General features: G+C 42.1%; 1 protein-coding gene across 5 annotated transcripts in view; it reads left to right on the forward strand.

The window, feature by feature from the left end:
- kif20ba (kinesin family member 20Ba) overlaps positions 1–24,524 on the forward strand; it is a 63,863-nt gene extending 39,339 nt beyond the window's left edge. For 4 of the 5 annotated variants that reach the window (XM_005473742.4, XM_019349358.2, XM_005473744.4 and 1 more), the window contains 5 exons: positions 8,799–8,840; positions 19,310–19,384; positions 20,302–20,419; positions 22,340–22,485; positions 23,214–24,524. In XM_005473742.4, the coding sequence (XP_005473799.1) occupies positions 8,799–8,840; positions 19,310–19,384; positions 20,302–20,419; positions 22,340–22,485; positions 23,214–23,294 (462 nt within the window). In that variant the 3' untranslated portion in view covers positions 23,295–24,524. The remainder of the gene's footprint in view (positions 1–8,798; positions 8,841–19,309; positions 19,385–20,301; positions 20,420–22,339; positions 22,486–23,213) is intronic. The other variant, XM_005473745.4, reaches the window with a different exon arrangement.
- Positions 24,525–24,769: the final 245 nt, after the last annotated feature.

A 24,769-nucleotide genomic window follows, 5' to 3' on the forward strand; every position in this document is an offset into this window, starting at 1 on the left:
TACTGAGACCACGTAATGGTCTGTCAGAAGTAGATCTCCCATTGTGTTGTCCGACCACGTCAGTTGGACAACACTGTTAATGCCGTTCAATGAAAAACAGAGAACAGAACTTATTTTGAGGTGACTGCTGTGACACCGATGCTGCTGGTTTGGTTGCATGCTCCTCCCTCATCTCCAGGCAGTAGGCCAATTAGTTAAATCCAAATTTATAACATCAGTCATCTCAAGCAAATTATATGGAAACAGAAACCTTCAACACTTAGGCTGTACTCCAGCAATTGGCAACAATGAGAAGGAAGAACTCTCTTTTAAAGAGGAAGAGCGCCCGAGTAGAACCAGATGTTTGGGTGGGTGAGGGAACGCGGACCGTAAACAAAGAACACGCGCACGGACATCATGATAAAATGGATTACAATAGAATTAGTGGTTACTATAATGTGTTTGAACTTGATTTATGGGTAGCATTTTATCATAATGTCACACTATTAAGCATTATTAAGGTTGGTAAGGGTTCATACCCCTGGGAAGGTATTAGCAAGTGTTTAATCATCATTTATATAGCATTACTACTTCTTAGTATGCCCTTTGTAAATACAGATGTATTATTATGACTATGATCACGATCACTACTGTCACTGTCGTAGTAGAAGTGATAGTTCTACATATTTAAAGCATGTTCAGCAGTGATAGCTGTGCATGGTGTAACAGTAACAGCAGGATAAATATATGTGTGTTCATAAATGACATACTAAAGAGCAGTAATGATATATAAATGATGAGTAATTTACCTGGATGTGCACACACTGGTCCTGGTCACATCCTTGGGACTGAAAATCTGACCTCGGTCCAGCACACAAAATCGATCTGTAGTCTGTTAGAGGCAGCTCTCGCTCTCTTTTAAAGTCACATTAATAAGAGGTCAGACATGAAAAAGTTAGCTGATGCACTTCTAACAGTGTTGTGGGAGGAAACTATAATTAAACCTGTGGTTGATTTTTACGGTTTTGTTGAATTTTGACAGCTTGTCAAGAAAGTAATGAGAATGTGATTATAGCTTGCATTACCTGCAGTATCTGTATGAACCTTGTGATGACATGTTAGGTCATTAGCTGGAACATGTCAGGCCACACGGACAGAAGGAGTCCTCTCCTGCTGCAGCCCCTTTGGCTCAGGCTTCCTCAGCTCTGCTGGTGTGTTGCCATTTCTGTTTTGGTACCAGCAGCAGGCGTATTTATACCGGGGTAAGAGCTGTGCAATGGAACCCCAAAGTAATTCCACTAATGACTGTTGTTCTGCTGACTGGGCTCAGTTCAAGAGAGAAAACTGGAACAAAAACAGAAGGCAGGGAAGTAATGAAAAAAAAGATGAATGGCTTTGTGTTGGGGAGGGTCTCTACAGCACGTCTGAACCGAAGTGACGTTACATCAGATTTTATTCTCGGTATCTGGGGCGCTTCAATCAACATTTATGAACATGAACGCCGGTTTTAAAAGGCAGTCAAAAAAACCTCACAGTAAGATGAGACGCTGAGACAAATTCTGCATTAGTTTGAAGATTTGTTCGTTTGTTTGTTCTGAACAACGAGACAGTCTAATAAAAATCCCCCATTAAAGCCCAAATGTTTCAGAATTCTTCAAACAGTAGTAACCTAATGAAATGTGTCAGTGCCAGTCACGCATTCATTACAGCATTGTCTGTTAGTGAAAAATACCATAGAAGTAGGAAACATCAATGCAAGCATCCTCATCTGTGCATATAGAAAAAGAAGGTGGGAGGTTTGTCAAGAGCTCAGAGTTCATAGGAGTGTCACCACATGAATGACCCTGTCATCCTGCATATGGTGGCTGTCATGTACACCTCCTTCTTCCACAGAAGAAGATATACAGGAAACAAACGACGGGGAGGTGAGTTTTAAAATCAGAGTGAACTGGGCCAGTATAAATTTGAGGGAAAGTGCAGAGGGAGGCAGAGGCAGCGCAGATAATTGAGAGATTGGTTGAGGGTAAGGAAGGAGACTGCCAGCCAGGAAGGAAGCATGTGAAAAGAAACAAGGACAGAAATGACAGAAAAGAGACAGCAGAAGGAACACAACAGCACAGTCAGGAGGATGGTAGGAGGAAACGAGGAGAGAAGAGGAAGATAAAAGTAGCACGCGAGCAGAGATGAGGGGTGGAGGGAGTTTGGATGGCAAGATGAAAGAGGAGGGATTGTGGGTAGGGCTGTCGGATAGGAACACAAGAAGCAAGGAGGGAGGGTAAAAAGCGCAGCATCTGACACGGCGGTGACAGTTACTAACCTCACTGTGCTCGTAATGTTGGCTTCCATTAGCACAACTCTTATTAGCTTCATCGTAGTGTCACCATGCTCATCCACCGCCGTGTTTTATTGTCTTTGCACAATAAAGCCTTGCATTACCTCTGACATGTAGGATGTGCTAGCTAACAGGAATATGCTCAGAGTGGATTTGTTGTGCTAATTTGCAGCTCCATAGTTGTCCTTAGCCTGCACTCCAGTAAAATCTTTACTTATCTTATGTTGGACATTAATGCAGACTGAAAACATTGTGGCATCTGAACTTGACGGTATGGAGATCGCGTCATGGTTCTGCCACCAAAGCAACATTGTTGTCTGTTATCAAACTGGAAATGTTGCAGATCATAAACCCTTCAGGTGTTTCTCTTTGAGCGTTTTTCCATTAAAGCTGTGCGGTTTCACCCCATAGTCAGATTTGCATTTTTATTGTCTTTTTTTTTCTCTGGCTAGAAAAAACTGCAAATACCAAGGGAGGGATTTTTACGTCCTCCTGTCTCTCCCCACATCATAGGTGGATGGACACTTCCTTTATGTGAAGCAGTGATGTGGTTGGCGGGTTTAGATTGGTAGAAAGATAACAGTTTTAATTTGAAACAGTGAGGTTTGCAGATTCTTGTTTTATGTATTTGTTTTGGTGATTTCTGGAAAGTGACATTGCTTCTGAATTTTATTTTTTTTGAGTGCCAGCAGTTTTATTAGTTTCATGATATCAAGGAGAGGGAGGCTCTCTGTAGGCTGATGTGTCCCAAACTGGGCAGCTCACACCAGTGGTCTGGACAAAGAGCGCTACAAGCCAGAGGAAAGTACATTTAAATACTAGTACAGAGCAATTTGTTTCTAGCATCATGTCATTACTTTCATGTCAAATTAACTCCACAGCTTTTAATCTGAATTCTCAAACTAGTAACTTTAGGTTTTTCTACTTCACTGAAGACCATCAACGTTTGATTCGTGCTTCAGTATTACTGAAGTACTACTAAAACTTTGCAGAGTGAATAAAGATGAGTCATTTTCTGAAATGAAGGCCGTGTGAGGGTCTTTGTGCTCCCACATGTAGGTTTGTTTCCTCCATCATTTTAATTATTATAACCTTATGTGACTGCCTGCAGTTACTGACATTAACTCTTCCTATGCATCCAGTGTGTAATGGATTACAGTGTACTCCGACTGCTTCTCCAGCTCTAGTTTTTAGCAGTTTAACTTAACGGGGTAACTGTGAGAGCTGTGTGTGCATTGGCTTTCTTTCTTTTGTTTATTTTTTTATTTTTGTGACCCTCTGTGTCAAAAATAACTGATGTTAGTGGTAGAGATGGACCGATCTGATATTACGTATCGGTATCGGTCCGATACTGACCTAAGTTACTGGATCGGGTATCGGAGAGAAATAAAAAATGTAACCTGATCCATTAAATGTCACAAAAGCACTTCACAAAACTTGCGACATAGCATAACCCAGCTCATAACCTCATAACCACGTCGGAGCAGTATGCGTCACGTGATAGAGCGGCTGTGGCCTACGAGACCTGTCGGCGGTCTGGTTGAGCATTTGGAGCGTCGCTATGAAACCAGCATTTCATCTCCGAGAAAATTATCCCAGAAGTAAAGCAAGTGTGTAAGTTCATCTCTGAATGTTTGTAAAGCATTTTCACATTAAGCTTAACAACTGATAGATGCAGCGACTGCCTCTCATTCTCTCCCCCTCCCCCTCCTGTTGCTACTTCAGTCAGAAACTGATCAATGATCAGCTGATCGGCTTTTCTGTCACGAGTCTGTCTCTCTTCTTTGTTTTTGGCCCACTTTGCACCAGAAAGAGGAAACCAGCAGCTGAACAACAGCAGCACGTTTAACCTTGATAAGCTGTTGTTAGAATTTATTTAATATTACTTTCTACACCAGGATCCTTTTCTACGTAGCTGACGGCTGGTAACTGTGCAGGGGCGGATCTAGCAAATTGCAGCCAGGGGGGCCGATAGGGCATGAACAGGGAAAAGGGGGCACAAAGACATACTTTTCTTTCTTATTGTCATGTCTAGTTTTTAATAAATAATTATCTGAATCTTACAACCAAAGTTTTCATCTGATATAAAATGTATAGAAATCCATTATTGTATATAGTCACTAAGTCTAATATATACCCTGGTAAGCTAAAGTACCTTTTCCTTTGGGATGGTACCATCTGTGCAGTCTGCAGGTCTGTTGAAGAAAAATGTTGAATCTATATAATTATTGTAAAAAAAAAATTGATTTCTGTGCATTTGTTTTACATGTGGATTAAATTAAAGTAGATTACGTTAATTAAGCATTATAAGGCGGAGGGTGGGGGAGGGTCCCCTATTATTTTTGCTGGGAGTTGGCAACCTTATTAGGAAGGATGGAGCAGGTTTAAGTAAATTAGATTGATCAGTGTTGCTGAACTAGGAAATATTTTGGGTGCAGTGTATTTTTTGCATACAGCTATAACAGAATAGCTTTAATGTTTTGTTGAGTAGGAACTTATACAAAATGCAGCAAGATATTTAAAAAAAAAAAAAAGACTGTTTTGTGATTATAAAATGAACTATATCTGTTTTCTATCTGCACATATCCAAATTTATGCTATCGGTATCGGACATAAAAAAGTGGTATCGTGCCATCTCTAGTTAGTGGTAGGATTCACACATGTGAGCTATAAAATCCTTTCTCCTACCGTTTAACATAAAACTACTTGCATTGAAGCAACGCAGTACTTGTTCTTTTACCCACAATATGGTCTGTATGTTTTTGTATCAGTGACTCACAGCCAATGTTCTCCTAGGGTAAGGAATAAGTAGAGGATATTCGCTGGATCTTGTAGACGCTCTGTAATTGACTAGTCGTGTATCGGCCCTTCAATCTGTCTCTCTGCGGGTCTGTGTGCCGGCAGGATCTTGGCCTATCCTTGATCCAGCTGAGAGCACAGGCAGAGAGCAGGTCCGTCACTGATTAATGGGATCACTCTTAATAGAGCCTCACAGAGGTCACGGAGAAAGTGAGAGTCGGGAACAAACAGACATATGAAGTCCTCACAGTGTCAGCTAAGAATTGCAGATTTTATTTTATTTCTTTTATTAAGCTCAGTTTCCTGAAGGAAAACCTTCATGTTCAACACAAATGTAGTAGATTCATCAGAGGTGGAATTTGAGGTTTTATTTAGTGCTAATCTGTGCCACATTATTGATAGATTAGCAATTATTTCTCTTCCCTCTTGATCTGAAAGCAGACGTGAGCGTGGCGAGAGTAAAAATGAAACCTAGCAACGGTCATTCGTAGAGAAATTAAATATTAGCGGTGGTAGGCTCTAGGAAATATTTGAGCAAAATAGAATTTTAATAATTATTGCCTGTTTAAAAAGAGCAGTGTGAAGTTCATTTTTGCAACTGCCTGCAAATGATGCCGTACAGTGTTGGAGCTGGGTGATGTGGAGAAAAGTCGCAGCAGTATTTTAGGCTGAATACGCAGTATGCATCTTGGTTACAAACAAACATGTTACAATCACTGTTGTTAACAATGTGTAATCTCAAAGCTCACATTATAAAACCCTGTTGTTAGGTGGGGGTTTTACCATAGATGGTGTAAAGATGGACGCGGCCACTGTGATGTTACCCATGGGCGACTTATTTTAGAACTTAAATGTCACTGACAGCAGGAGATGTGTAGTTCACTGACACTAATGAGCGGCGGTGAGTCCTAGTGGACAGCAGCCTGTGTCGAGACGCCCGCCGGTCTAGGCAGCCACGCCCCAATCTGCAGTGTCCAGATTATTCACTGCCCTTTTGTCAAACATTTTAACACTAAATTAAACTGCACTGCACCTGTCCGTGATTCGTCATGGTTGGACCAGTGTTGTGTACCTCCATGTTGGAGGAGGAATTTGAGAGTAAGCCCTAAAGGTAAAGAGGGGGCAGGGGTGGGAGTCAAAGATTTTGGTGAGGAAGAAAGTGTGTGTGTGTGTGTGTGTGTGTGTGTGTGTGTGTGTGTGTGTGTGTGTGTGTGTGTGTGTGTGTGTGTGTGTGTGTGTGTGTGTGTGAGATCAGCATCCCCGTTATCATCAGGCTCAGCTTTTCTTTGTGTGGTCCTACAACATCCATAACACATCAACATAAAACAAGCTGCTTCTGTTCATACAGATAGCAGCTCTAATCAAAACAAACAATAATCACTTAAGTACAGTAAAAGAAGCGTTTTTAATAAACATTATTTATCCTCCAGTATATTTTCTGTTTGACTCTTTTACGTCACGTCTCATTTACATACATTTACTTTAGTTCCAAGATCGGGTTGTAAGATTTCACCCATATTCACGCAGCACATACACACCCTGCCATCAGCTGTCTCTGTTTCTGTTCTTACTGGTTTTTATATTATTGTCTTAAATATTTTTTTCTGTGTATATAACATTGGTATATTGCTATTTCATCTAAATGTCACCAAACCTCCCCCCACCACACTGCAATACACTGACCAAAAAAATATTAATGTAATATTTTTTCCTCTAACAAACTATATTAATAACTCAAATAGAAGACTTCCTGATTTGACTACCTGATCCTAACTGCAATAACTTTTCAGTACAGACACACCTTTCAGCTCTAATGGAGCAGAACTTAAAAAAAGTCTCTTGGCTGCAGAAGACACCGACCTTATTGGTCCCTGAGCCACACAAGCCTTTAAATCTTTAACCGTGCTGCTGCTGCTGCATCCAGGTTGTTTTCTCCTTGGGTAAATTCAATAGTCGAGGCTTTCCAACAGAATGTGCTGAACATTGAGGTGCAACGGCATGCACATACTGCACACAGTGTTTAGATGCTTTAATATTAACATCCTCCCTCTTTGACTTGAAAAACAGGCCTGTGTGAGTAATGTTTATAATAGTGAGAGTGTGCATCTCCAGGCATACATGAGAGAAACTATTTGTTTTGAGCATAAAACATGAATGCAGCGGGGAGATGGGGACCCTTTGGGGTGCTGGGTCTTGAAGAGACTCTGCATAGCGTCATAGCCCACCAGTAACTGAAGTGTAAAAAATGTTTGTTTCTTTTTAAAATGCCAGGAAGCATTAAACCGTGTCATTGCATCCTCCTCTGATAACCTGCCCACAAAGATAAAAGTTAAGGTGTTTATATTTCGTGTACCCTCTCCTCGCTGTGCAAAGAACCTCAAATTAGCAGGTGAATTTTAAGAAGACAGACATGGCAGGTGGATAACCTGTGGACTCGAACACGTTCACCAAAAACGCCACAGCTGAGATTTTCTGAACACTCTTTCTTTTCTGTACCACTGCCATCCTTTCAGTAAATATCAGGCTAAAGGCAGGAGCCACACTCATTAGTATTGGTTAACACACCGTTACTTTAGTCAGTTAACAAACAATAAGAATGACAAGTTCAAGTCCAGGAATATAAAGGGATTAGTTGTGGTCCTTCTACAGCAGCAAACCTCTGATTGTGCTGGGAGGGTTTTGCAGCCAAGTGTGAAGTGCCGCTGAAGAAAATTGGCCAAATGAAAGTCTGAAGCCACGAGCCACAGGTGGAAAAGGGTGGATTGGCCACTCCAGATTGAGAATGAGTCGGTGCCTGTGGAAGAGTTCAAGGAGTTCAAGCATCTCTGAGTCTGTTCACGAGTGAGGAGAGAGCGTAGCAGGTGATGCAGACACTTCACCTCGCTGCTGTAGCTTAGAGAGCCAAGCATGAAAACAAAGCTGTCAGTTTACTAGCGGATCTACGTTCCTACCCTCACCTATAGCCATGAGCTGTGGGTGCTAATCAAAAGGATGAGATTGTGGAGCAAGGAGCTTCTCCACATCAAAAGAAGGGAGGTGAGGTGTTTCTGGCAGCTGACTGGGATGCCTCCTGGAAGCCTATTAGATGAGGCGTTTTCGGCACGTCCAGCTGGAGGAGCCTGTCCTGGGTCAGACCCAGGACAGGCTGGGTTTCTTGGCTTGGGAACACCTCGGTGTCCCTGGGGAGGAGCTGGAGGTGGTGTGAAGTTTGTACCTTTGTTTCCAGTCAGACACGTTTGTGCTGTTTATCCGCTTTAGAAATTGGAGCCTTTTCTGAAACACCAGTGTTATAAGACCTCGCCATCAGAATCGCACCTTTTCAGTTTCCAGCATTTCTCTTGTTATTTATTTTATTTTTTATTTTTTAAATTGCATTTGTACCTAAATATCATTCTTTCAGTTTTCAGAGTAATTTTCAGTTTACAGAATTTAAAAAACGTTATCAAACATGCACAAGAAGTTACCACAGAACCCCGAAAGAATTCAGTAATCCTTTTAAATGAGCTTTTATTACTCAGCTGGATAAACAGTAAAGGGTGCAATACTGATGTTTTTACTACAAGAACACAGTTAAAGGAAACGTACTCAGTGTTTTATCCAAATTATATTCAAAACGTTGAATACTCTGTAGAATACTCGACATGTTACATTGTAACATTTTAACACATTTTCCCCCTGTTTTTCAAAGTCTTGTGTTTTCAGGAGGAGTAAACGGCGAACAAAAACTGAGGTACCTTATTATTTCTATAAAGTATCACGTTTTCATCCTTTCAGACTCATAAGCCCAGAAACATCCACTCTCATGTTTTTCATCATCATTCGCCTCATTAGTGTATATTTGGATCTAATACAGTTCTAACTCACCATTTTCCCATTATGAACACGTTACATTATTTAGTAAATCCACTTTGCAGAATCATATTTAAGCATTAAGTGTGTTGAGTGACCTGAAGGCTGCTGGCTTGGATAGCCCATAAATGCGAAGTGTGATCAGAAATGTCTGCCACACGGCCGTCTCTGCAAACACCATCTTTGATTTCATTAACAAGGTCGTGCAGCTCAGGAGCATTCCAGCGCTGCTGTGTGCGCACATCTGCTCTTTCACTATGGAGCTCAAGCCCGGGCAGAAAGCAAACATCAGCATCTGTGAAATGAACCCAAACATCACGTCATGTTGGCTTGTTGATGATTTCTGAGCTATGGCGTCTTTAGAGGAGTTTCGCTGGAAGACCCTGCCATGTCGAAGCCCACAGGGGGCACATGTTTGTGACCCTCATAGGGTCTGAGTGGCTCACCCATTCAAGATGATGATTCCACCAGATTCAAATACTGCTTGGTGTATTTATTTATTTATGTAAGGCTGGATACGTGACAGAATATAGAACCTGATCAGCTTATTGGCTTCATTGCTGTAACTCCAGCTGTGATTTGAAAGTACAAAACTGTGAAACATGGGTGATGGATGAGCACTCCACGTGTTTCTGGGTCGCTCACCACCTACCTTGCTCACCAGATTTGGATCACCTTGTCATCTCTGCTAATTTAGGATTGAAAATGAAGGATTGCTGTTTTGACACTGTAACAGGTCCAATCACATTCCAGACACACAAGTGGGACAGACAGACAGAGCCGGACTTCAGGGCAGCGGTCTGGAAGTAGCAGCTTTGCTGAAGGTGGTGTAGCACTGTCCAAGGACATGTTGAAGGGGAGACTGGGGGAAATTTAAACTGTGCATGTTTTTTGGTGACGCAGAACCTGATAAAAACGCCTCCTGTAGGAGCCGTAAATCAGGAAACCTTTTTTACTGTGAAGGAGTTTTAGTTTCTTCTTTGATGTTGGATGTTGGATTGAAAATAGTTAAAATGCAGTGCAGGAAGCCACACTTTCATCCAACATGCCGTGCATCAGTAAAATACGTTACACATGGTGTAACCGACTGAGGCTGTATCTGCATGCACATAATGTGATCGTTCCCAATAAGCGGAGTAAAGCATCACACCAAATGAGGGTGTTTACATGGGCTGCCTGTTGGAGTGTTTCATTGATTTACTGGTTTCCATCCAACAGAGTAAAGTGTGACTAATGATTGGAGACACCACCTTCAGCATGATGCTGTAGTGTCACAGATTCTCTCCTGTATTTGACCTCTGAAACATGATACAAACAGGCGCACAGCTGCTTGGCTCTGATGAGGCTTTGCTTATATTTGATGTGATTTGTGCGGTCGGGAGAAAAGCAGATTAAGTTTTTATGTTTCATATGTAAAAAAGTGTCTCATTAGGCACCGCTGGTGTACATGCTTCTAAACTCACAAAGGTTGGACCTATTCACTGCTCTCTTAGAGTTACAATAATGTTCAGTTACTGACGCAACTTCATGGCTGCAGGATGTGCTGTTGAACTGTATTGCATCATATCCAGGAGGTTGTCTCCGTTAGCCTACCTACCCTCATTTAAACAGCAGTAGACAGTAGCACACCTGCTCATCAATAATTTACTGTAACAGAGTTCATCTGTCTGCTTAAAGGATTTCTTCTTTTTTTTTTCTTTTTAATCTGAATATGTGTCCGATTATTGTTTCCCCCTTCATTTTTGCTACATAAAGACGCGCGGCTGCAGTAGATGCTGAAATTAAATTGTAATAAAAGTTTACCACATTAACACATTAGCGGGAACTACTTATCATAAAATTGCTTTGTAATTGTCTTTATTGAGGGGATATGGGGACATTAAGATGAAACACATGACAGTAAATGGAAACCGGTCAGTAAACCAACAGTAAGTGATAAGCAAAGAAAAACATACCACTGGAAACCAGAGAAAAACAAATGGTTATAAATGTGTAATTAGAGTTGTATTAAGCAGTGACCTAACACTGTGACCTAACAGAGGTCACGCTGTAAAAGCCTGATCTCCTTCTGACTTCGCCCTCATATCAGGACGTATTAAATCTCCTAAAATTGCCTCTCCTTGGGCTTAACTGCCAAAAAATTGCCTAAATTTATTTGTTTTTGACCCATTAATTTACACTGTTCTTGGTAGATTGTGTTGATCATTATTGAAGTGAACCAGAGGTCTCTGTGTTTATAAATGAGCACATTTCTACATTACGATACTTTCACCCCCTTCGGCAACTTTTGCAACTCCAGCGTCGAGCTCATTTGGCCTAACTAGCAGATGTAGCTTTTAGTCTTGAGCCAGAGTCGTGACGGGTCTTTCCACAGCTTGCTGATTCTCATTTTAGCTGCAGGATAGATGAAGTTCAAATACAATCATTCATTTTGTTTCTGGGTGTTAAAAGAGTAAAGTTTGTTTTTCAACATAAATTTTCTCTGTTAATGTTTTTAGTGTTTCAGTGCAAGAACATCGCAGTAAGTGTTGGTCTGTGCTTGGTTTGGTTTCAACAAACACTGCACGCTCCACAAATACACGTGACCTCCCACGCTGACCTCCCTCCGTCCTGCAGGGAGGTCAGCGTCGATGTTGAGCTACAGAGTCGTGCTCCTGGAACCTGCCAGGGTTCAGTTCAGTTCAAGGACACTTGAGCAAATAACTCAGGGTCAAAGTGTAAAATTATTATCACCGGGTCGCGTGTATGACCTCAGGCTTAAACTGACCCCTGACTTCTTCTTGTCCTGCTGCACTTTCAAAATATAAGTCGGCACGATCCACTCAGCTTAGTATCTGCTGAGAAACTTCAGCTATGCTTTCCCCCTAATTCCAAAAATCCAAAGAAAACTCCACAAACTGTGAGGCACAGCTGACTGCCAGGTTCCAGCTCGCACAGGCTGTTTCAGAACTGCTTTAATCAAAATTTAGTCAATCATTTTGCTATTTTTGCACCACATGTTTGGAGACTGTAGAAGCCAAAATTAGAGCTCATGGAGGTGGAACACTGGATATTCTTCAAGTAGCCCCAAAAAGTAATAAATAATAATGCTGCTGGATCGGTAAATAAGCAGTTTGCTTATAAAATATATGTAATCTAATGGTGATATGTCAGTGTTGTGTTTTAAAGGTTTTTTATGTGAGAGAAGACAAATATGCTCCAATTATGAGTTTTGATAATTTATTATTAAGCTGTTAGAATTTCCAATTAGTTTTACATGGTGCCATGTAGGGCTGTTTGATATAACGATATATATCAGATGACGATATGAAAGCGCCGATCGTTTCATATCACGCTATCGTTTGTTTCATGGTGTCGCAAAATAAACTGTTTGCGGCAATATTTTTTTTTCATTGTTTTGATGGTGACTTAGAAGTTCTTGAACTTCTCTCTTTCTCTTACATTTCATAAAACCACACTACGGACAGACAAACCTTAGAACACGCCGTGTAACAAATACTCACAAAGAAAATTGCGTCAGTTTCAACTTATGTAACATTCGACTCCAGGTACACGACGCCCAGCTGAAAACACCCGAGATTCACAGAATTTACAGAAAATGTAAAATTTTTGTGATGTATATCGTTGTTGGGACGATAAATGTCGGGATATGAGATTTTGGTCATATCGCACGGCCCTAGTGCCATGGACCTCCTCTCTCTGGCTCAGAGACAAAAGGCTTCCACACCCAGACACTAAACACTTTTATTGCACGTCACAGAAACGTAGTATTGACGTGATTGGTCAAAACAGTTTAGGGTGGCCTTGGGTCACGTTTCTGGGCATCTCTTATTTGGAGATGACCCTTTTGCAGGCAACACTCCCGTTACCATGACAACCACCTCTTGTGCACCGGTCAGGCCTGTAGATTTAAAGATGGGGGAAGAGTGCATTCCATAGGAGCAGATTCATGAGGCTACATCCCTGCGAGGGGGTGTCTGCCAGCATCAGACTGAGTCCAAGACGATTCTACAACAACGTGTGCAGTGAAAGACAAAACACAACTATTATGAGAGATTATGTTTGTGGTTAATTTCCAAAAGAATCAGTTCTTGTTTTTCCCATTTATTTTTCAGGATCAGTCAACATCCCAAACCTTGTTGAACCAGTGACACTAATTATTAATATCTTTGTTTGAATGGGGAAATAGACGGCTCTCATGATGTGGTGACGGCCATGAATCGATTTTGCAAGAAAGCCGTTATGTTTGAAATGCTCAGTGATTAATTATAGATGGAATCCTTCTCAGGTCCTTCACCACCACATTCTGGTATTTTCTTTTATCTATTTTCATTAAATGGAGGTTAGTCTCTCATAAATTTTGCTTAAATTTTCTAAAGTTGAAGCTTCGTTTTATCAAAACTTTATTTCTTTCTGATGCACTGACAGCTTCAAGGATTTCATTGGCGAAACACGGGCTGCATTTATATCTGCATCCTGTGTTTCATAGCTAAATGTTGTTTTTATTATTATAAAAACAGATTTAATTATCATTACGGTGATAATTGCACTCTTGTCTTGTTTTAGAATCAGATCCCAGCATTAACGGCAAAGTGAAATCATATTTTCAGAAAAGTTTTCATGCTGTGTAAAATGTTGGGATCTGAAATCCTTTGAAACAGTAAACACCAGTTAAATGCTTTTTAATATGTTTGCATTTTGATTTTGCATTTTTTATGTTTGATCAGTAATCTGCCCGAGGAAACCAAATGTTTCTTTATAGTGTTGCTCCTGGGAGAGGAACTGAGCATGCATTTAAAATCAGATGTATTCCATTCTTTGCGCCGTATAAAAGGTAAATTGCAATAACTCCATTTTTGGAAACGGGGTTGTTTTGTTCTTGCCATTCATCTTGTTCTTCAGAGCAATTATGCTACAGAAATTGATGGAATCATTTACATTAAATTGCTATTTCTTAAATGGAGTGCTCATATTTCATCCCTGACACCCAGGCAGGCAGTTGCATGGTGAAGTGGCTTCTTCTCTGATGGGTTTGACATCTGCAGGCAGTGACCCAGCAGAGATTCGGCTGCCGATTTCATCAGCCTTCCAGACTTCTGCACCAATTCAGTTCTTCTCTGAGATAATGGAGCATGGGCAGCTGATGCATGTATGCTGGCACGCCATGATCACACACGAGCAAATAAACCGCTTCTCCTTTTACTCTTAGCACGCAACCCTTTTTCCTTCTGCCTTCCCCGATTTTTCTCCTTTAATTTTTTTGTTGTTGTTGTTGTTCTGTTAACCTCTGACCCTTTCCTCCACATACCCATCCCCCCCCCCCCCCCCCCAATCTCATCTCTCCCAGCCAGCCATGTCTCTGTTCAGCAATGATTTATTGATGATGATGCTTTCTGTAGTGGAAACATCAGTGCTATCCCAGAAAGTATAATGTTGGCGTTGGTGAGGAGTCACTCTGATCCACGCACTGATGCACTTTCCTATTTTAACTACGGCTCAAAAGTTACAGAAACTTTCAGACTCCATGAAAACGCAAGTAATTGGAATATTAATGTCTTTATTACTTCAAATGTTATCAAACAGATCGACAGGCTTGAGATCCTGTGAGAGAGAGCACCACCTAGAGGCTTCCTCTCTACTTGGTGCAGAGTTTGGTGCTCTGATTTGGCTCGCTGTTCTGTTGTAGGAGTAAACTGGCACCAGTGGAGCAGCGTCTACTGGGTATGGCACGGCGCCGTGAAGCGCTAATCTAAATCTCTCTTGTCCTGCACAAACCTCCCACTTTGATACCAAAGCTCCCAAAACATGTCATTTCCTCCACTGCGTGTGACGGTTGTCATTAAGTGCTCCCACAGCTTTTATTCTACGTCTCACAAATATTTATCATCCTGTTCATGACATTTTGCTTTTTCACTCTTACACTTTCTGACGTCTGCAGATTTGTCTTTTCCTGTTTATAACGTGGTTGGGGATATTGGTGTTTCATTGCGCTTCTGGCTAGAGGCCAGCTTCCTGTAAATATTCACTGTGTTTTGTGGGTCCCATTTAATGAAGCTGCCAGTTGAAGGCCTGTTTATCACACGAGAGTCTGATGTACTGTCCTCTTTCAGTTCTCCACCAGGGCCTCCCACTTCTTTCTCTTCTGCTCCAGGAAAGTTTGTAATTATCCAACAAAATATGAGCAAAATGTTTCGTTTTGTTGGCGGTTTTCCACTTCATCACTCAGACCACAAACACTGACAGACTTCAGAAGAGAGAGATTATTTTTTTCTGGCCATTTTGTTCCTATTAAACTGTCCGTCAAATGCTGATGCTCCAAAACCACAACTAGCCAAATGTATTGAGTTGTTTCCCCTATTTTTATATTTAACAAACTATTTTTCGCTGTGCCAACTTTACTTTTAAAAGAGATGTCCATTAAGTTTTTAGCCTCTCAACAAGATGAACTTGCATTGTGTAAAATGACTGAATCTGATGAGCTTTAATTACTTCTTCTAGTAATAGAAGCAAACTTTGACATTTGAGCGTCTCCTGTTCAGACCAGGCTGTGTCTGACGTGTTTGCTGTGCTTCTCCATAAAGAAGCAGCAGTAATAATAAAGCATATTTGAGACTTGAGTGGACGTCCAGAAATGGAAATAAACTGGAAATTTCAGCTTAACTTTGTTATGTAGGTTGCCTGTGAAATTTCCCAGCTCCTAAGATACGTTTAGAATGAATCATGTTCATTCACAGTGAATATATGGAAGATTAATGCTACAGTTCCTCTTCTGTAGGTGGATACAGTCCAGCACAAGTCCATTTTAAGGTCATTTAAAGGCTGTGGTTCCCTGTGTGTCACATGCAGAGCAGACATCGTGCTGTTGAGATGAATGGAGTTGTAACAGCAACGACATCAAAGAGGTTTCTGAGGTGCATTAACCTCTTAGTGGCCTGTTGTTATAGTGACTGAGTACATGGTCTGAACGCACCACGTAGCGCTTTGGTGTACGTTCATGTGTACGACATGTAGAAATGACCACATCTCTGCGTCTCGCCATCTGATCTGCTTCTCTTCGTGCTGGCGCTTGATTCATTGTCTTTGGTACATTTGCGTTCTCCACACGTTCCCTCTATCGTCTCATCTCTGCGTCTCTACCTCTCTTGCACACATTCCAATTACACGTTCTCTCTATCACTTATCGCTGCTCCTCTGCTCGTCTCCTCTTCTTTCACGCTTTCCTCCTCGCTCTCTCTTACACTCTCGCTCCAGCTTCATCATCTGCTTTCTTCACATATTTTATCTCTGCTTTCGTACTTGGCGGTCTGCGTTCCCTTCCTCCTTCCTTCCTTCGATTTATTTAATAAAAAAAAAAAAAAAAGTCCAGTGAGTCACTGGTGACTTCACATGTTGTGACCTTCTTTCTGCATTCAAAATGGAGCATTTTTATCTCATCCACCACGCCCACTCCTCCACTCGGCCAGCGAGCCTCCCTCTCAGGTCAGCCTCATCCCAAACGAGAGTGAGTCAGAATCGATTCACTAAAAAAAAAAGTATATATCCAGGGATTTGTTGTGCTGAAGCTAATGCAGGCGGATCCTATCTGAGAACGCCGGTTTTAGAAACACACAGCACACATTTCTGTCTGTTTTCTCTTCCTTTGTGGGCTCCAATGAAACACAGCGTGGAAGCCCGTTATAGCCACCCCGACCATGAATACTACACGGACATGATCCCTCATTGACTTCCCAACCTCGTAATGGGTGTAGTTGGTTTTGCTCATAGCCACAAAGGCCCTTTGAAATAAAGCAGCCAGTACAGATAGTGGTTCCTTCCTGCACTCTGACTGAGCTTCGTGCTACACGTCAGTCAGTTGGTCTCATTTGGTAAGACTGGAGTTATTTGTGATGAGCTACAAAATATGCTGATTATTAAGTTATTAATTTTAAAGTATGCCCAAGTATTTGCAATTTTTAAAGATGACATTCAGTATAACACCGGTTTAAGGTTGGCATATATGCGTCTGGCTGTCTGCATTTTGGTCTGAGAATCAAACGGACATTTTTCATTAAACTCTACAGCATTCAGTTTGTACGGCTTGTGTTGACATGGAGTCGAGAAAAAATTAGACAAAATTAATTTCAGGTTGAGTCGAGGCTGCCTCACAAAAATGCCCTGAAAAAAACAGGAAATTTCAGTTTTGAGTAGATGGACACAGCTCGGGTAAAATCACACTTCGGTTTGTGAAGTCTGGTTAGAAAACCTGAGATCACTCGTTGGCTAACAACTTGGCAATCACCAATCATTCACTAATGAGTATGACCTACATGGGGTGATGTAGCTCAGAGGTGGAGCAGGTCATCTGCTAACTAGACGGTTGGTGGTTCGATCCCTTGCTGCTCCAGTCTGCATACCAAATATCCTCGGGGAACATACTAACCCCAACTTAAATGTCTGTTGGACTAAAAGCACTTACATAGAAAAAGCACAGCAAAAAGTGCTGGTGTGAATCGTTGAATGAGGGAAGTTTTGTAAAGAACTACATAAGAACCAAAGTTTACAAAATGGATTTAATGTTCTGTTCAGCATGATTCAAAAAACTGAACTCATAAGTTTGATCATCAGCAAAGTGTTTACTGAGGTCGGGGCAGCGGACTGTTTTCCTTGTGTTCACTACGAACCCGCGAGATTCTAAAGCCACGGGAACGAGAAATTCTTCAATGGCCAAGTCAGTCACCTGATCTCAGCTTTTATAGCACAAAGGCACAAAGAGCCACAAACACGCAGCTGCAGTGAAGGTCTGGCCGAGCGGTGTTTGGTGATGTCCTTGGCTTCTAAAGTTCACTGACTGCAAAGGATTTGTCCGGTTTGTCCAAGTTCAGCTTTAAAGTTTAAAGTTCAGTCACATTTTGTTTTGTTTCCAAAAGCCTTTGGAGCCATGAACATTTGGCTGATCTCAAATTCGTATTCTTGTGCACCTGTGGACGTTTTCAGCAGCTTTGAGTAGAAAAGCGCTATATAAGAATCAGTCCATTAAGTCAGAGGCTGATGGCGTCCACTTGTTGGATCTCCTCAGCATCGAAACGATCGTCACTCAGTTTGATTTTTAGTTCAGAGAAGTGGGCAGAGTGCAGATTTGGCCGTTAGTCGAATCACTTCACATACCTGAAAGAATAAAAGTAATCACTTAATTTGAAGTCAGGAATTTTTAAAAAAAAATTTTTTATCTTTACTCAATTTTAGTGAACGTGTTCTCAAGACTTCTTTGTCAGTGAATTTTTTTTTCTTCCCTCTAATTGTTGGTGGCATCAGTGAAACCCAGAATCTTTATTTGCTTGACCTAGTGAGAATTTGCATCAGTTTACACTCTGTGTGTTACTCGTGTACACTTTGCACTGTGTGTGAGCAGAAGATTGAATTTCAGACTTGAACTGAAATCACCCTGATGTTTTTCTGAAGAGACACCGCACCGCTGTAACCTGCTATTACAGCTATTTGGACATTCCCTGAAAGCGTTTCCAGCTTTTCAAAAGGTACAAAGTTTCTTTTACAGGTGGAAAGAAACTTTAGCAAAAGTAGTTCAGACGAAACATTTGTGAATTTTGAATTTCAAACTGCAACTTAACAGATTTAGAAGTTGCAAATTGAATGCATCCATTCACCATTTACTCACACCTCCATCCAATCATGTCATTCTACTCTTCATCCTCTCATTAATACGCTGAAATCTCAGATGCTTCCTTTAATGAAACAGGACAGTTGATTCATAGATTGATCCCTGGTAAAGTTGAGAGAGATGGAGGAAAACAAACCCAGCTGTTATTCACACATTAGCAGAGGCTTCCCTCAAAAACCGTATCGATCCAGAACTGAAGCATCCAGGCGCTCATTTTTCTTTGTTTGCTGTAATGAAAGGTTTTCCACACACTGTTGACAGAAACTCATCGCTGACATCAGAATCTTGTTTGAAAGCGAACACTGAAGCTTAATTGGGTGTTTGGGAGACACCCAGACATTATATTTTGACTGGTAGTAGTTGAGCTTGTCAGTTTTTTGAGTCCCTCTGCAAAGTAAATACGGCTAAATTGGAGCGTGTTGTCGCTTCTCGAAAAATATTCAGGCTGGTAAAAGTGTCATTTACCTCCTACCGAGGCCACTGGACAAAGTGTGTGAACATCTCGCTCTCGTCTGCATCGTATTAATGACCAAACCCATCTCGTCCACAGCGTCCTGTCATTGTGAAACATTTGGTGGTTATTTTTAGCGCCTCTTCTCCTCTGGTACAGATGACTCAGTGCACACTCAGTATTTTAACACTTTGTACGTGCCTTCATGTTGCTTGCGCTTGTGTGTGTTTGTGTGTGTGTTTAGGAAGAAGTGGCGGCAGAGAACAGGCGGAACACGAGAACCAAACTGACGCCAAAGCTGACCCCACACCGGGAAGAGGTGAGAACCAGAGAGACAAACACACCGACGTGATGTGCAGACACACACTGAACATCACTAATTCATCATTTCACTTGAACAAAGCTTTATACAGTCAGTGTTTCTGCTGCTAGCCCCAGTTCATATGATGATATCTCATGCTTAATCTCATAAATATAGGGGACTGAATTTACCTTTATCGTCAGATCAACCTCATGTTTAGTTTCAATGAAAGCTCTCAGCGATGCTGACAGAAAGAAGCTTTTGAATTTTGATTAAGTGCACATCAGCACTATGGTGAATTTAACCTGTAGTAATTCACATGTCCACCAGCCAAGAAGAGATTAGGTCTTCAAACATCCGCATGACAGCAGGACACGCCCAAACCGCAGCTCACCTCCACACGCAAAAAGCCCCGTCATCGCTGTGCTTACATGAGATAATTCATCCAGGATCAAATTGATCCTGGATGAATTATCTCATGTAAGAGAATGGTCTCTTACTGACTGCCAGTTAGCGGCGCCCCTTCCCTTCTCCCGTCCGGTGGCCGGGCCACAGTTGTGTGATCCACGCCACCGTCAGCTGCAGCTGTAGAGCCTGTAACGCTGCTTCATGTGCTGCTGCAGTCCAAGACGGTCGAGTTAGTCAGAGACAGCTGATTGTGTTGCTCAGTTATTTTTCTGCCACAGAGTACATGACGGTATATGAAGAGGAGCGAGTGTTAAACAGAATTGTTAAATAATGAAATTAAAAAGCAGAGCGCAGATCCACATGTATCCACACACCGTGACATCAGTCTTAATCTGTGGAAAACACCTCAACTGTCAGCTAGTTCTCCAGTGTAAACGTCATTATCTGCACTCACCCAGAACTCTGACGCAGCCCTAACGAGAAGCTGTTTCGTACATGCTAACTGTGCTTCGCTGTTCTTTGATCAGAGCTCCTCCCCAGCGGGTCGTCACGACTCCCAGATCAGTGTCCGCAGCAGAAAGGAAGGAACGCTGCAGAAGATCGGAGACTTCCTGCAGAGCTCCCCCACGCTGCTCGGCACTAAAGGTCAGCACCCGACTCTTTATTGTTGGTGACGTTAAACTCGAACTGCTTCTTTGTTGAAGACAATCCTGAAAAATGTTCTTTATTTCAAACATAAGACGGAGCAGCAGAAACCGATGCTGCGATTGACGAAAAGTGCGCTTAATGAGTTTTCTGTGCTACCAAAAGTCATATTTACAGTAAGTGCAGAAATCTGAGATGTTCAGGGCGTATTTTGCAAAGATGAAAGCTAAGATCACAGCAAAGTAAGTCCGTATAGAAAACTATGAAGCATGTAAAGTGACTGCATTAAAGAGGGTTGGTATTCACATGATCCCACTTCCTCCCTTTACAGTCTCATACAGATTTTGCTGGTTTGTCTCCTTCACTCTGTGTTCTGTGGTGCACTGCAGTCACTCAGCCCCCAGGCACGCTGACTTGCTCCTGATGCAGCCTTCTGGCTGTTTTTAATTGCCTGCGTGTAAGAACCCAGAGGTGGCGGCTCTTGTCTGTGGAACAACTGAAAAGGTCAGAGTGTGGAATTGAGGAGGCATTTTTAAAGGAGCGCTCTGTTTGGGACAGCCTTCATGTACAAACAGGTTTCCCGCTTAGCTCTCACCCTCAGCTGTACTTGGGGATATGATGATACCCGACCCGACGTCCTGGCTGCCCCTTGCCTTAGCATTTGTGTACCTCATTGATCTGTGATAGCTTCAATGTTGGAACACTGGCTAGCCTGGTACACTTACAGAACAGAGACCCTGGTTGGGAGTCAAACTCCTGACCTGAAGTTCCAAAGGCGGTAATGTTACCACTACACCATCCAGCCGCCTGCAGCGTTTTCAGTGGTCTAAGATGCTTCTGCTGGGAGACTGCAGGGTAGCACTGGCGGTCGCCGGTGTTTTTATGAAGTGCGATGCTGCATTTTAATTTGTAATTCATCAGGATGCAAAAACATGAACGTGAGGACTGCAGTGGCCAAGCCTGCATCAGTCCATCAGGAGCTGTCCTTCACTGATGCAATGTTTCAGAAATAATAAAGTGATAGTCTGAATGTAAAATATGATGGAAAAAAAGGAACACTTTTAATTTCAGACCTTGCCGGATCTCAACCCTCTCTCTCTCACACACACAGATACAGACACACACCAGAACTTTCCCACAGATACAGTAGATCCCCTCTGCTCTATTTTATAGAATCTTCAAATTTAACTGTGAGTGTTGGAGGGGGGAAAGAAGCGCAGGGCACACAAGGACAAAGCTCAGAGCTCCTGCCGGAGTTATTTGGAAAAGGACTGCGCAGGTTTGACAGAGTAAAAGGGCAAGGGCAGTGAGTTTGGGACACTAATGATGGCTTAAAGCAGAGAGTTAAGACAGCCAACATATTGGAATCAACCAGAGTCTTCTCTGTTTTATCCTCGGGGACCCCCAGTTTCACTCGGTCAATTAATTGTGGCCCCAGGGCTCCAAGGCAAGGTTGCTGACATCTGCAGCCACCTGACCCACCCTTCATCTCTCTTCTCACCTTCACTCGTCTTTTATCTTCCTTATTTTAATTCTTCCACTACTTCGCTCTAGCTTTCAGGCTCCTATTTCACCCCGCTCATCCTCGAATCGTGAATCCCTCTCCCTGCGGGAAGAGCTTCCTATTTAACCTGGAGAGTAACTCTAAGAGCCAGCGTTGGTTTACTGAGGCAAACAAGTTTTAATAATGGACCTGACGGTATTTAGCTTGTTTGTATCAGCTGGATAAACACGCCGTCGGCTTTGGATTAATTTGTCTCCCGAGTCGTCTTCACTGATAATTCCCATTTAAAGTTTTTCGGCTTTAAATCTGCCAGTAAAATGATTTATACACACACACACGAAGCATTGTGATTAACGGGATGTAGTTAAGGATGCTGCTCAGCATGCTTCTGCTTTCCTCTAAAACTGTGTCTGCAGCCAAGAAGATGATGAGCCTGGTGAGCGGACGGGCCGACGCAGATTCAGCAGCCTCCTCTTCCTCCCTCAGTCTGAGAGCAAAGAAGAACAAAAGGAAACTCTACAGGCCCGAAATCTCCTCCCCCATGGACATGCCCTCGCACCCAGTGAGTCTCACAGCCTTTAGTGCAAACATGTCCGTATCAGCACAGATTTACTTTTTATTCACCCAAAGTTCTGAAGAACGTTTATTTTCCTTAACAAGGTGCTGATCCCGGACTTTTTCCTGGCTCGGAATGAGCTTTATATTCGTTTGAATATTCCAAATACTTTTGGCTCCCAAAGTAATTTTGCACTCTGAAATCCGAGCACAGATGTGATGGAAATGCAGACCTTCAGCTTTAATTCAGAGGGTGCTACATTAACTGTTTGGTTATTGTTCATTTTTATACACATCCCATCATTTTCAGAGGTCACAGGTAACTAACGGGACAATGGAGTCCAGTTAGTTACGGTCATGTGAGACCTGTGTCATACTGCCATTTTATAGCTGTTCACTGGAACTCTCAATATGAGGTCCAAAGAGACGGACCGACATCGTCCTGAAAAAATAAACCAGCTCAGCAACAACTAAATGCCTGAAAGACCACAGGAGACATTTATAGAGTGATCACAGAAGTATGTCTTTGGTGTAAAAACAGAGAACAATCTCTGGTACAACCATTGGTTCCACTCAGGAGGAGGAGGGGCAGATGAGACTTGGCCCAGTAATATTTAGAAGAGCGAGCACAGGTGTGGAAAAATTCTTTGACAGATGAAGCCAAGAGGAACAGCTCGAGTCTGTGAAACACGAGGAGGCTTTCAGCTGAGCCTCTAATGTTTGGTCTCGTTTCAGATCATCAGCAGAGAGCCGGAGGAGAAAGAGAGCGACCATCAGATCATCAAGAGGCGCCTTCGATCCAGGAAGGCCAAATAATCCATCTGCATTCATCACTGCGCACACTTTTCTGCTTTCTTTTTTTAATAACAAACAAAGCTGCTTCCAGTGTAACACTAAGAGTTTCATGCGATCCAACATCTCTCTAAATTCTGATTTTCTGCTGAAAGTTGAGGATCGTAGATACAAGGCCACGTGACAAAACCCGACCTGGTCAGGGTTTTCCCCGCCTCATGGTCAGTGACAGCTGGGGTAGTCTCCAGCCGCCACCTCGACCCTACGTTAGAAAATAGATCCATATGAAGTAGAGAGCAGCCCCAGGATACCGTCAGGCGGCTCACACGACTCCGTCCGCTCTCCGTAATGAGTCGCGTTTTTCGTTTAGTAACGAAGAGACGTGGCCCGCGCCCGTGACTGTTTCCAGGCTAAGCTAACAGCCTGCTGCTACTTAACCCAGACATGGTGGTGATTTCAGTGTTTTCCCGACCGATTCAAGTATTTCAGTGTTTCCCACGTGTTTCGTTGTGGGTGAGGGGTACGTGCAGTGCCGGGGGAGCTTTCTAAATACTTAAGTTTGAGTTTTTCTCAGTAAATACTTCATTTGCTAGATTTTCTTTGATTCCTAAGAATCAGAGATGGGGAGAAAAATACAGGCTAGCCAGCTAGCAGTTAGCAGGGAGGCTCAGCTGCAGGTGAGAGGTGGCAGCATCTGAAAACAAAAAAACAAGAATAAAAATCATCAAATTGTAAATAAATCTCAAGACTGACATTCCAACTTCTTCTCTCAGCTGTTTGTTGTTTTGTCTAAATGTTCACATTTACTATCAAATGATTCTTTTCTAATCACTGTAAGCACTCTGACTTTTTTTTAAACCTTTGTGTGCAATCTTTTTATACTGATGTGCTGGAGGTCCAGGTCGAGTTTTACTTCCTTTTACTTCTTTTGCTAGGACAGTTATAGTTGAGATATATTTAAATGTTACAAGTGGTTTTGTATTTACTTCATGTGCACGTTTGAAAGCTTCTGCACTTTATCTGAGACGAAGAGCAAATTGTGACCAAGTGTGGGAAAAAGTCCGTCTGGTGCTGCTGTGGTACCCAAACACCTTCCTGCAGACTTAGTCATGACTGAGTGTTTTCTCCCAGGATAAGTTTACGGGACTTGTGCATACCTTTAGTTCTCTTTAGATCACTACACTGTGTTCCAGATGAAGGACACCCGACTTTTCTTCTTTTCTACATTACATTAAAAGTTCGTTTCAATCATAATGTTCTGAGTTTTCTTTTTTTACAACATTTCCTGTTTTAATATTATGTTGAAAAATATTGTGGGGTCTTTAACTTAAAGTGTAAAGCATCTAAAAATAGTGCAATATAAATAAGCAGACCTGAGAATACTGATACTGTTGGGGTTATGAGAAGGTTCTGGTCAGTTATAGTGCATGTTTGTGATCTCTGCATGTTAAACAGTCGTTTGTGGTCAGATTGGGTTTAATGTTAAAATTTTCCTACTG

This window comes from Oreochromis niloticus, linkage group LG13, assembly GCF_001858045.2.
Source record: "Oreochromis niloticus isolate F11D_XX linkage group LG13, O_niloticus_UMD_NMBU, whole genome shotgun sequence".
NCBI classification, from domain to species: Eukaryota; Metazoa; Chordata; class Actinopteri; order Cichliformes; family Cichlidae; genus Oreochromis; species Oreochromis niloticus.